Genomic DNA, 14238 nt, shown 5'->3' with positions numbered 1-14238 from the left:
GTTTTTACAAGTTTCCTCTAGTTTTTCGCACCCTATCAGTATCTCCTATGGTCGCTGGACTTGAATCATCTCCGCTCTTCTTCTCTCTTATATTCTCGACTTCTTTTTTCTTCTCTTCATCTCAATCCCTTTCGTAACTTACACTTGGACTTGCACTCGTCAAGACTTCTTCCATTACACTCTACTTATTCTCCTATTATCCCAACCCTGGATTCCTCTCCCTCTCTTTCCTTCTTCTTTCCTCTATCATCCCCTCACTTGACTCATATCAATCAATAGCTTCCCATTCTTTAGACAGATTAAACAAATTCCAGAAGTATATTTGGCATTTAATTTTAAAAGAAAACAATCAGATAATTTTTCGAAACACTTTATTTATATATTCAAATAATTTTTCCAAGCACTTTATTTATTATTTGTAATATATAATATGGATATGGAGGGTAGCTGCGAATATATTGAATAAGCAGTCGTGGGTGGTCCTCCAGCTTGGGGGTTGGGCGAAGGGCTAACAACCCATCACCGTAAAAAACAGCTAGTTACGAAACCTAACAATAAGGTTGAGAAGCTTTTGTCATCCAGTCTGCTGTCAAAAAATCTGAAAGTTAGAATTTATAAAACAGTTATATTACCGGTTGTTCTGTATGGTTGTGAAGCTTGGACTCTCACTTTCAGAGAGGAACATAGGTTAAGGGTGTTTGAGAATAAGGTGCTTAGGAAAATATTTGGGGCTAAGAGGGATGAAGTTACAGGAGAATGGAGAAAGTTATACAACGCAGAACTGCACGCATTGTATTCTTCACCTGACATAATTAGAAACATTAAATCCAGACTTTGCGATGGGCAGGGCATGTAGCACGTATGGGCGAATCCAGAAATACATACAGAGTGTTAGTTGGGAGACCAGAGGGGAAAAGACCTTTGGGGAGGCCGAGACGTAGATGGGAAGATAATATTAAAATGGATTTGAGGGAGGTGGGATATGATGATAGAGACTGGATTAATCTTGCTCAGGATAGGGACCAATGGCGGGCTTATGTGAGGGCAGCAATGAGCCTCCGGGTTCCTTAAAAGCCAGTTAGTAAGTAAGTAATAAATAATATGAATCTTCCATAGCCAATAATTTGAGTATTAGAGCCACTACTATATTTCCTCGTGTATTAGACGCACTTTTTTCCATAATTCTTGGTTTAAAAATCCAGGCATAAGTATTATATGCCAGGAAAAAATTTTAGGCGAAAAAAATCATAACTATCTGACATTCCACGTGATAATCACAGCTGTTTCGACATCGAACATCGAACTGATATTGAAAATCATTGACTTGTGCGACTTCGAAAGCGTTGATATATCAAGGAGCAGTAATAATACGAAATGAATAAAAAATATAACACCGTATAACGTAGAACTGAATACAAATAAAGGAATATAATGATGTTATAGTATGTACATTCAGACTTCGCTTATAAGTACATCAACACGAAAATATACCCACGCTGAAAAAATTGAACACTGCACAGTAGCCTTCTCCACTAATAGGAATGTAGCGTACTCTATCAACTGCTGCTGAACACTGCTGTGTTGTCAGTTTGCTTCATGTTGTTACTAGCACTGCTGTGAAATCCTGCAAAAAAAAAAGATGTTGTTCAGAGAGTGATGACTCACAGACTAGAATCCTTTGCATAAAGGCAATAGCATCTTATATAGTAAGGCATCAGAATTGTGCAAAGGACTCTTCTGCTCTTGTATGGTGGTCATTGTGACAACGTCGGATCTCTCACTGTCTACATTACACAAAGCTGTCAGGTGCATAGTTACAATTGTATTGTATTTTTTTACATTCCATCGCTTCACAGCTAGAATATGGAATATGTCGAAAGAAAAGTCGTGATAGTACTACAAAGACTTACTCCATAGTGACAGTCTAGTGAAATACTAAGGCATTCAGTAATGGCAACAATACTGTAAATCAGCACTCCTAGCAGTGAGCATCGGAATCTTTTAGTATGTAATAAAGGAGCGATTGTTGCATAAATGTGGAATATTAAAAATCTATAAGTAACCATATTTTGTGAATACAGGGACTGTTTCTGATTTGTATTAAGTAATAACGCCCTAGAAATGTTAGTAAGGTATGAACAAAGATGCATCATAAAAATACAAGTTACAAGAGGAAAAAAATGCAACTCAGAAACTTGTGGGAGAAAAGTCCTACCATACCGAACTGTTGCAAAATGGGTGGAAGCGAGGCATTTGCTTTCAATCAAAAGTTGGCATCCGAACAGCTTTAGATTGATCAGTGAAAAAGAGATCCAGAAATGATGCTGCAGATGGAGTCCATCATCTTCCAAGGGTTTGTCAATATACTGTTGACTGGCAGGGGTCTTTATTTGAAGTATGTAATGCCAAAAGCAACCTGAATAAATTTAGGGAGAAACACTATGTTGCCATTATTTTTCGAATGCCCTTGTATATACAGAAGGGTTTTACATTATACTAATACAACACAAGGGGTTAGTATCGATACTTAATACAAGATAAAAATATACGTTCAGCATTGTTGAATGTCATGAATTCATCTACAGAATAGAAGGTATGAGAAATTAGGTACCTCTTTAATTTGATCCTAAATATTCGTAAGTTTTGATTTTTTTATATCCACAGGAAGGCTATTAAACTGTTCACTGCCATGTCACATACTTGAATACTTGTATATTGGGCATGTTTGCTTGAACTGACAGTAATTTGCAATAACATTCCCTGTGTGCTAATCAACATCTGTACAAATTCATTTTATATTACGTGTTATCCTAGATCATATATGTAACAGATAGGTCGGCCTTATAGGCTTTGACGTTAACAACTTTTATCAGGTTTACTACGCTGCCATCTAGTTGTTACATAAGGAGTCACATCATAATTCCCATTTGAATTGCATTAGCAACAGTACTGCCATCTCGTGTTCGTTTACGGCGGACAGGTGGCAATCCTGGCGGTTGTTCTCTTCAAAGTGCTACCGATTTTAACATAGCGATGAGTTATCTGTTACATATATGATCTAGGGTGTTATGCATTACATTACTTGTGTCTGTATGTGACATTAGATTTTTTTAAAACTTTCTATATTTAATTACCTAAGTATTCATTGAAATTGATCATAAAATGTATTTTAACACTTTTCTTGTTATCAGAATTACCTTTGGACCTATGTATCCTAAGTTCAAACCCATACATAGTAGTTTTTTAAGTGGATAAAATTGCAAAACATAGTTACTTCCATTGATTAAGAAAGTAGAGTTGTTGGTCCCATTTCATAGATTTACTTATATTGGAGATTGAATTGTTCAAAAATAATGACGAATAAAGACAAAATTCTGTATCCAATTCTACTATTATTCTTCAGTCTCAACTCTTGGTAACATGTATCACCATGACAACTTAACGATTTACTGTAGGAAAGAGTGAGAGTGATTAAGATCTCATTAGTACACATCCTTCTGCATACCGATACACAAACTGTGTTAATTAAGATGACACCAGACAAGAGTACTCATTGATCTACTTCTCAAGTGTTCGATATTGGATACCACCATACTATGCCATTGACTCTGTAGCATGTCCTTGAATGAATCAAGGAAACATGTTTAGTATATTTTGTAATGGTCAATTGAAAGATTAAAAAAGCAAAGTTTGTGCGCAGTAAATAATCTGACCCTGGTTGTAAAAAATTATGTTCTTAAAATTTTGCTTGAATTGCACCTGCTCTTTCGTCCCAAACAGATACATTTGGCTTCCATTCCTGAATTTTGTTTCATTTTCAGTGAGTGTAAATAATCAGTACCTGGTTCCAAAAGATGGAACGCCATTGAGTGGCTTGATTCAAGACCATATTGTGGCAGGAGTACTGCTGTCTATTAGAGGACGATTTTTTGTAAAGTGAGTAAACTAATAATTTCCTAGAGTCAGTGTGAAACATATCACTTTTCTCGTTTTCATTTCAAGATCAGTGGCAAATATTCAGAGCATGCCCTATTATTATTTTTAAAAACACAATACCTATAATTCGAATTATTATTATTATTATTATTATTATTATTATTATATTTATTTTTCTTGTTTTATTTTCCGCGCAAATATTAAATAATGCTGTATTCACTTTAAATCTAATCAGGTTAGACTGCATACAATTTATATGGCCTATATCCAGCATTTGACAAAAATGCCTTCAGAAGCCTCAGGGTGTATTACTGTTCACAGATCTCATACAAGCGCTGAGCAGACAAAGAATGTGTTAGGGTGAAATACCTGTCAGTTCGGATGCCGTAAAGGCAGAGTGTAAATCTGCATGCTATACGACAGTGACGGACTGACACACAGTTTTCTGCCTGCTTGACCTTACGTTTTTATGGTTATTCTGACAGTGATATTTTTCAGCATAATAGCAAATGGACATAGTTTATTCACCACTCAAAGATCCGCACCTTTTACAATTTAGCTTTCAGTGTAGCATGATTTCGTGACAGTTCAAGTGCTCAAGTTTCGTTCAGATCATCGAGAAGATAAAGTTGTATTTTGTTGTTTTGTTTAATGTCAACACGGGTGACTGTGACAAGGTGTTGTTACATTGGAAAACATAAATTGAAACCTTTCCAACATATGAACTTTGAGGAAAAGCAAATTATAGCCTATTTTCTCAGGACAGTCTAGTAGAGTGCTATTCATAGACATTTCGCAGCACACGCTACGAGCATACTAAGCTAGCCCCTGCTATCCTCTGGTTACTAGTACAGAATTCAAATCATATCCTATCGCTAACACTGGTTTATGAATACGAAAAACGCTGATCATCCACTGGAAACCCGCGCTAAAAATGTCTATGAATACGGCCCGTAGTGCCTAAATTAACAGCGGGTGGATTTCAAATATAAATATACTGGTAAATCTACAGAATTACATTTTGGAAGTTAAAGAATAGAACTTTATGCTGTGTAATAATAATAATATTAATAATAATAATAATAATAATAATAATAATATAAGGAATAATGTCTAATCACGCCAACTTTCTTGAGAGAAATTAAAACAATTGCATGGTGCATGCATGCTTCGTCACTGTTCAAGATGTCAAACTGTCCTGAACTTACTTTGACTAGTATGTTATCAGTGCATATAATTCATTATTTACTTCATAGCTTTAGGCCTGTTTCTTCCTTCAAGAGAGGTTTAAGCGTGTATCCTATTTGAACAGAATTCAATTTCCATGTGGCCAGAAGGTGCCAGTATGATATGAGTTTGAAATCTAGTAATATTTTGGTGTATCTCTCTGTTGACATTTTTAAAATATGTGTGTACCAGTCTTGTTTCTGTTTGTTAATATACACTCAAGTAAATGGAAAATACGCAATTCTGTTTGTTTTGTATATATAAAAGCGTTATAGGCCTATTCTATCACCTACTTAGCTTTTTCCGTTCTTTGTGTTTGTTGCAGCTCACACAAGTCAGCATAGGTATAACATTCTCATTTGTGCTTTTCAAAATGTGTTTATATATTCTTTATATGTTCCACATATTCTTTGATGTATAATTAATTCCATATTAACATCTTGTTTGAGGTTCTGTAATATATTAAAAACCAGATGATGAACATTTGATGCATGCTGTGTAATGTTATTTTCTATCTTCAGGTACGGTCACATGTCACTACTTTTGCTGTGCAACTTGTGTACTGCAGCTGCAAAAGCTGCGTGTCGTGTTCACACATAAGCCAAAAGTAGCGCACTGCATGCTACTTTTCGTGCTGCGCAACCCGAGTGCTGCAAAAGTTGCAACTGGAGGTTGCGAGTCTGTTCACACACAAGGCGCTACTTTTGCAGCCTCAGTCATGCTGCAGGTTTCCATCTCCATGTTGACTTCTCAATATACATTTTGTGGTTATGTTCGCATTATTAATAAACTCATGCGAAAGCTTATTTATCTATTATTTGCTTTTCTGTCGTATCTAGTATTCAGACATTGGCATTATTTTTACTATAAAGCTTTTAAAAACACCTATATACTTAAATGATAACCAACATATTCACATAATCAATGTTGGCAACCCTCCTGTTTGAAACTACACTACAGAAAATTTTAAAAATGAATTATATCGTCAGCAAAATGCTCAGACTGTGTTGTGCATTTAATAACTGTTACAAGTAATTTATTTTCATCACATACAACATTAAAATACATCCAAACAATAAAAGTGGGTGGCAACACTGGTCGCAACCGCAGGAAAAGTTTCAACAAAACCGATATCAAAAATGCTGCGGCAGCAACCCTGAGAACCCTGTTCACACGTCGCTACTTCTAAGCTGCGCAGCATGGAAAAGTAGCGAGCAGCAGGTTCGGCAGCCGCTACTTTTTGGGTTGCACCGTTGTTCACACGTCGCAGTACGAGAGTTGCGCAGTTTTTTGTACTGCATCGCTGCAAAAGTAGCGTCGTGTGACCGTACCTTTACATGGAGTTTTGCTTCCTTAAAATGTCATCGTTTTCATTTTTTCATCTATATTCGTAAAGGTCTAATTTCTTTCATTCTACAATGCACAATTTCTCTTGCTAATGGTGGAATACTGTTTAATTCTCATATTGATAAAATGTTCATGTAATATAAATTAGTGCTTGGCAGTTGTAATTTTCACAAAAGATTAAATGTAAACCTAAGAACAGTTAAACTTACTGCTAGAGTGTTGTCTGGCGTGACTCTTTGGATACAATAGATAGTTACGTGTTTAAATTTTGTATAATGCGGAAAATAATCCCCCCCCCCCCTGCTTTGAACAAATTGATGTTATGTATTTTAGAAGTTCAACATTAATACAGTCGTAGCCTACAGACTAGCAGGCGGAATGTACATTACATACAAACATTGAATCTGTGTTGCAGAGAAGAGTACCAGCAGCTTGTCTTCCAGGGACTGGGGCATCAGAAGGGCGAGATCAAGCTGTTGTCACCAGCCATATTGAAACCAGCTCCTCTTTGGTCTGGGAAACAAATAATTTCTACAATAATTATAAACAATGTGCCTAAGGGGCAGCACACACTGACTCTCACTTCCTCATCAAAAGTCTCGGACCAGGTACGTATACTATCCATTGTAAGTGCTCAGTGCACCATCATGTTCTAGTGGTTACTGTACTTGCCCCTGGTTCCCAGGTTTGCCTTTTATTGCTTCTGTCACTCCATTGGCCACATCAGATTACACTCTCGTATTGCCTTGGCAATTCTTTTTCTTCAGCTGATGCAAGGTCTTTGTCTTTCCTGCATCCTTGCTGTGACCGTGACAAGATCTGCGTTCTGGCATCCTTTGATACTACTGCAGTGCTTTACCTCCCAATCATTCAGCTACTGATACTTTTTGGTTCATTTTTTCTCTCATTACATAATTTCAAATTCATTGTAATGCAGAAACTAGGCAACTCCTTTGCAATCCATCCATTTCCATCGGATATAGTTTTTGTTTGTCTCTGATGCTCACTTTAACACTTATTATAAAATATGTTGTTGTTTTCTAATGCCAGGCATTTGACAATAAAGTCATTTGACCTCTTGCACTCCAATATTTTTCAAAGATATTATCATGACCAGCCACTGAAGAACAGATTTTGAGGTGTTCCGAATCCATTTCTTGGTTTGAATTGCACAATGGGCAGTTAGGGGACTGATATATTCCAATTCTATGCAAGTATTTGGCCAAACAATCATGGCCTGTTGCCAATCTAAATGCAGCTACAGACGATTTTCGTGGTAAATCGGGAATCAACTGTGGATTATGATGCAGAGAGTTCCATTTTTTCCCTTGAGATTTGTTATCAAATTTTGTTTGTTGAAGTCTAAGTATGTAGATTTAATAAATCTCTTCACAGAGTAATATGTAGATTTAGTAACAGGTCTGTAAGTAGCAATGCTGCCCTTCTTTGCAAAAGCATCCGCATTCTCGTTTCCCAGGATTTCACAATGGAATGGTATCCATTGGAATACAATTCTTTTATTGAGTGATAATAATTGAGAGAGCATTTTAGTTATTTCTGCTGTTTGAGATGAAGGTGTGTGTTTAGAGACGATTGATAGAATAGCTGACAATATAACTGCATTCTTAAATTTATTGATGTGGCATAGAAGATTCCTGAGACTTTCACTGATTGCAATGATTTCACCATCAAAACTTGTTGTTCCATATCCAAGTGAGAAGAGACAGCACGTAACACCTGCACCTGCAACTTGTTCCCTGGAGATCAAGGATCCGTCGGTGTATAAATGAAGCCAGTTTTGTGGAGGGTACCTAATATTAATTGTCTCTAAAGACAATTGTTTCATTAATTTAGTGTTTATTTTATTTTTATTTTTTTTATTTATTTATTTAACCTGGTAGATGTAAGGCCATCAGGCCTTCTCTTCCCCTCTACCAGGGGATTACAACTACAATATAAAGAATACTTCTGATTTCAGTATTTCTTGTGTTAAATTTAGATTATATTCTATATTTAATAGAGTTAAAGTGTTTGGTTTAATTTCTAAGATTTCTTTTAAATTCGGGATATTGATTTTCTGTTTTAATTCTTGAACCATGGATATGAAACTTTTTTGAATTTTCAATCTACAGAGAGGACTCTATGAATGCCAATTGTTTCCTGGTAATCTGATAAGTTTTTCATATTGAATCAGTGGTTTTTCTTCTATTGTCATTTTGATGCTGTTAATGTTAGTGAGGAATCTCATAGAATCTATTTGAGTTGTTTTGATTCCACCAGTAATGAGTCTGAGAGCTTGGTTTTGAACATATTCTATGTCGTTTAAGAAAGGTGAAGTAATTAAAATTTCTCTGCAGTATGTCAGCACTGGCTGTATAAACATTTTGTATGTAGTGTTCAAAGTGTTCCAAGAGCATCCCCATTCCTTTCCTGCTAGTCTTTTTAGAAGGAAGAATCTTTTACGGGCTTTTTCAGAAATGTATTTCAAATGGTTGCACCTATGTTAACTTACTATCGAAAAAATAAAATATAAAACTTTCTTAAAACTTGAAACTTTAATAATATATCTCATTGACAGATGGTACCGTTTGGACACTGGTGTCATGTCTGAGACTTTAGCTCGTCTTGCTTTGTAGTGTTCATTGTCGTTTGTGGTTCGTATGATGGTGGGGGTTGTTTATATTTATTAGATCAAATAATGTGTGTTTGTTGAATTGTAATTGCGTATTAAGTATTTGTTGTAATGTGCTATTGTGTGTTTGTAGATTTCATATTGTTTTAATATTGTATTCCAATGGATACCATCCCATTGTGGAATCCTGGGAAACGAGAATGTGGATGCATTAGCAAAGAAGGGCAGCACTGCTACTTACAGACCTGTTACTAAATCTACGTATTACTCTGTGAAGAGATTTATTAAATCTACATACTTAGACTTCAACAAACAAAATTTGATAACTCAATCCCAAGGGAAAAAATGGAACTCTCTGCATCAAAATCCACAGTTAATTCCCGATTTACCACGAAAATCGTTTGTAGCTGCATTTAGATTGGCAACAGGCCATGATTGTTTGGCCAAACACCTGCATAGAATTGGAATATATCAGTCCCCTAACTGCCCATTGTGCAACTCAAACCAAGAAATAGATTCGGAACACCTCAAAATCTGTGCTTCAGTGGCTGACCATGATAATATCTTTGAAAAATATTGGAGTGCAAGAGGTCAAATGACTTTGTCACACGCCTGGCATTAGAAAACAACAGTAACAACAACAACATATTGTTTTAATATGCTTAATTAATATGCTGCACAATACTAACACACAAAATTGCAGCTTCATTCAAAAAACTAAAATACAAGATAGCATATAATTTAAAGATAAATAGGAAGATGTTTAGTGTGGAATTCTGTTTGGAAAATTTTAACCATGCAGAGATAGGGACAAATGTTGATGAAATGAAAGAAAGAGACCTGAAAGAGGAGATAAGGAGCATTGCAGTAAAATATACGAAGGGAGAACTATTTGGAAAATTAGAAGATGGAGAGGTCATCACACAGGAAAGAATAGCAAGCAATGGAATGAAACAGTCCGTGAATTACAGCGACCAGGAAGAGAGGCCAGCGACCAGCACAGCTGCAGCGGCAAGCAAGGATGACGTCAATAAGCGATCGAGGAAGAAAGAAGAACTTGCACTAAAATAATGATGTGGCACCAGGTAGACAATAAGGGGATAATCGAATGGCAGTAGGAAAAGGAAACAACTGATTTGTGATTAGAAGAAGAAATGGCCTAGGCAGAAAACCAGATATCTACACTGTAGTCAACAATAGTTACTAAAAATACAGGGCAAGAGCTCCATATTAAGGCACAGTCACACGTCACTACTTTTGCTGTGCAACTTTTGTACTGCAGCTGCAAAAGTTGCGTGTCGTATTCACACGTAACCCAGAAGTAGTGCGCTGCACGCTACTTTTCATGCTGTGCAATCCGAATACTGCAAAAGTTGCAACTGAAGGTTGCGAGTCTGTTCACACACAAGGCGCTACTTTTTCAGCCGCAGTCATGCTGCAGCTTTGCATATCCATGTTGACTTTTCAATATACATTTTGTGAGTATGTTCACATTAGAGTTTTGGATTATGAAACTCATGCGATAGCTTACTTATCTATTATTTGCTTTTCTGTCCTAACTAGTATTCAGAAATTAGCATTATTTTTACTATAAAGCTATTAAAAAACGCCTATATACTTAAATGAGAACCAACATATTCACGTAATCAATATTGGCAACCCTCTTGTTTGAAACTATGCTATGAAAAATAAGAAAAAAATTAATTATATCATCAGCAAATATACTCTGACTGTGTTGTGCATTTAATAACTGTTACAAATAATTTATTTTCATCACATCTAACATTAAAATATATCCAAACAATAGAAGTATCATTGGCACATTTGGGTGGCAACACTGGTCGCAACTGCTGCAAAAGTTTCAACAAAACCGATATCAAAAATGCTGTGGCTGTAACCCTGAGAACCCTGTTCACACGTCGCTACTTTTAAGCTATGTACAGCATGAAAAAATAACGAGCAGTAGGTTTGGCAGCCACTACTCTTCGGGTTGCACCGTTGTTCACACATCGCAGTATGAGAATTGCGCAGTTTTTTGTACTGTACCTCTACAAAAGTAGCGACGTGTGACTGTACCTTCAGACACATTCTTGTTATGACGATGATCAGTGTTAAGGCCTGCAGTGCTATAAGCGATACCTCTTTGACAGAATCAGGTTACATCTGTGGAGCCAACCCTTGACAAATGAATAACTAGGAAAAATAGGTGAAAATGAAAACAAAAACTGCCAACCTGCTCTAATTCGGCCTGCCTACACTTAATGCGCGAATTAGACTTTTTAAATGTAAATCTATTCTTAATTTGTCATCTTGATGTTAGGAAGTGGCAAATAAGATGGCAAGGAGACGAAAATAATGTAGAAAACGGGAAAAACCCACATTAAAGGTTGGATTAAGAGTTGAACTAGGCTTACTTGTGGACCAATCTGAAGTCTGGGGTCACGAGGGAACACAGCTCGGTATAGATCGAGCTGCACAGGTTGTTGTGTGCCCAATTGAAAGATTTACCACAAATTTTAGAACCTGCCATGTGGCTGTGATATCAATGAGGGAGATTATGAAGAATGTGCCTTACAAACTGCGCGCATTTTTGTAGAGAAGTACCCCTGGTATTACATGCCAGCATCATTGCACAAGGTGCTTGTACATGCATCAGCGGCCATTTTTGCTGCCCTTCTTCCAATTGATCAGATGATAAATGAAGCTCAAGACGCAACAAACAAAAATATAAAATCATACAAAGAACATCACTTCAGAAAAATTTCCAGAACTGCTACAAATCAGAATATTTTTCGAAGGCTTCTGCTAACATCCGACCCCTTATGTCTTCTATCAGACATTTTCCAAGGAAAATTATGGGATCACTCTCTGCTGATGTCGTTAATCTTATGAATGCACCAGAATCTCCTAGAATAGCAACAGAACTTCCATCTTCAGAGGAGGAGGACGATGAGGAAGAAGAAAATGCAGAAGCGGAGAAAACTGATCTATTCAAATAGCAAGGAATGTTTAAGCCACCCAAAAGCAGTCTCTGTATGTTAATGGATTGCAACATGCAATATGAAAATAATGTATACTAATATATAGATAATAATATGAAATTAATAAAATGTGGTACTAGCCTATAATTTACAGGACTTGTAGTCTAGTATGAAATGGTTTATATTGGTTATAAAACATGCAATACTCTTCACTTCTTTCTAAAAAATCGTTTTGAAGTGATTTTTGTAAATAATTTTGCCTCTCTGATTTTTGCCGGTTTTTTCGTCTTTTTGGATCACTGAGCAATGGTTTCCTATTTAATTCTGCTTTTCGGTGTTATGACTTGGGGACACAGATTCTTGTAACTGTTTTCCAGGCATGTCTTGATTTTCCAAATCCCACAGTATGTTCTGTCTTGTAACATAATTTTCCTGAAGGCTTTGTTTTTACCATTCCTTAGTAATTAATACACTTCCTGCAACAGCCCAGATCAGCTCCACATTTTGAGTTACAGGTTCATTGTTACGTTTCTGTTGCCTCTAGAATTTTCCATGTCATCCAATTAGATTTCTTTTACTTCTCACTTCCTGCTCCAGAGGCTTCTTATCAGCTTCGTGAATTCATGATTTTAAATTTTCATACATTGTAGCAGCAGGCCAGTCTTCATTACATTGATCTTCTGTTCTAATTGTTGATACTGCCATCCTGCAGGAGGTTCGGCATGTGCTCTGCTGCATGTACATAGATGCTTACCAATGAAATACCTAAGGGAAGAATAGACTATGGGCTATACTTGAAGTCAGTAGAAATATCTCTTTTCTTGAACACGAAGAAAGGGCCAATGTTGAATGATCCTATCATAGATCTCTTCTTACAGAAAAATCGTCGAATCGAACTTCAATACAAGTAGTCTATAATGTCACAGTAACTAAATAAAATTATAGTAATATCGTACTTAGGGGTTAAATTGTATTGATTAATGTCCACCAGTAATACCATGTAATAATATTCACACCACGCCACCGATATATGTACAATATTTAAATCTAAAGTGTAAAATAATTGAAGTAGTTTTATATTATAGACTAGCCGTACCCGTGCGCTCCACTGCACCTGTTAGAAATAAATATAAAGTAATTACATAATTAAAATAGGAAGTTTGATCCAGGGAACAACTTTTACAACAGCGCAATAATCTGCTTCGCTCATTACCCAATTTTTTTTACATTGCATTTATTTCATATATATTTTACGTATTTTAACACGATTCAATTGAGCATAGTTAAAATTTGAATTATAAAATAATGGATTGCTAAGCTAACGTACTATTACTGCATACTAAATCAATACACTCTCGTTGTTCGTTAATTCTCTGAGATTAAAATGAGTATACATAAATATTATTTTAAGAAATACAGAAAATGAATGTACAAAATAGCCTATCAAATTTTCTGTGCATAAGAAGCTATTTTAATCTTACCTGTCCTCGATTTACTCAGACGTTACTGTAACAACATTATAGCATTATGTCCATCTAGAGAAACTACACTTTCCAATGATGAAATAATAATTAATTATAGCTACAAATCGGTTAATTTAGCTTCTGATATTACTTCATACAAACACAGAAACATTCTCTGTAGGCTATGTTTAATAGCTTTCGATTGTTGATGTCCAAGCACCTGTTTCGATTGTTGTTGTCCAAGGCCCCTTATAGACGAAGTCATTTGTTCTTAATTCATTGCACCGTCTTAGATGGCGTTATTTTAATTTTAAAACTCATTTATCTCATTAAATATCAGTCCTATCAAAATTTTGTAAAGAATAAAACTTATCGGAAATCATTTTTAAAGAAACTTTTGTTATGTAACATTTTTCACAAAAATCAATAAAAAGCGAGAAATTTCGATTTATTTAATTCAGGCCCCCTTATAACCCCCCTTTTAAATAAGGTATTTTGAATGCCATATAGCCTAAAATCTAAGTTACAACGAACTTAATTTATATTCCAATTTTCATATAAATCGGTTCAGCCATTATCGCGCGAAAAGGTAACAAACATACAGACAGACATACAAACAAAAATTTCAAAAATGCGATTTTCGGTTTCAGGG

At 35.8% G+C, this 14238-nt stretch overlaps 1 protein-coding gene across 2 annotated transcripts in view; it reads left to right on the top strand.

Moving 5' to 3' along the window:
* The window catches only part of LOC138693773 (DNA-directed RNA polymerase I subunit RPA1-like), a 126845-nt gene that overhangs the window by 17160 nt on the left and 95447 nt on the right, over nt 1-14238 (top strand). For both annotated transcript variants that reach the window (XM_069817568.1, XM_069817567.1), the window contains exons 4-5: nt 3822-3936; nt 6926-7118. In XM_069817568.1, coding sequence (XP_069673669.1) covers nt 3822-3936; nt 6926-7118 — 308 coding nt within the window. The remainder of the gene's footprint in view (nt 1-3821; nt 3937-6925; nt 7119-14238) is intronic.

Source organism: Periplaneta americana, unplaced genomic scaffold, assembly GCF_040183065.1.
Source record: "Periplaneta americana isolate PAMFEO1 unplaced genomic scaffold, P.americana_PAMFEO1_priV1 scaffold_21, whole genome shotgun sequence".
In the NCBI taxonomy this organism is placed as follows: Eukaryota; Metazoa; Arthropoda; class Insecta; order Blattodea; family Blattidae; genus Periplaneta; species Periplaneta americana.
This window is presented reverse-complemented; position numbering and strand designations above follow the sequence as displayed.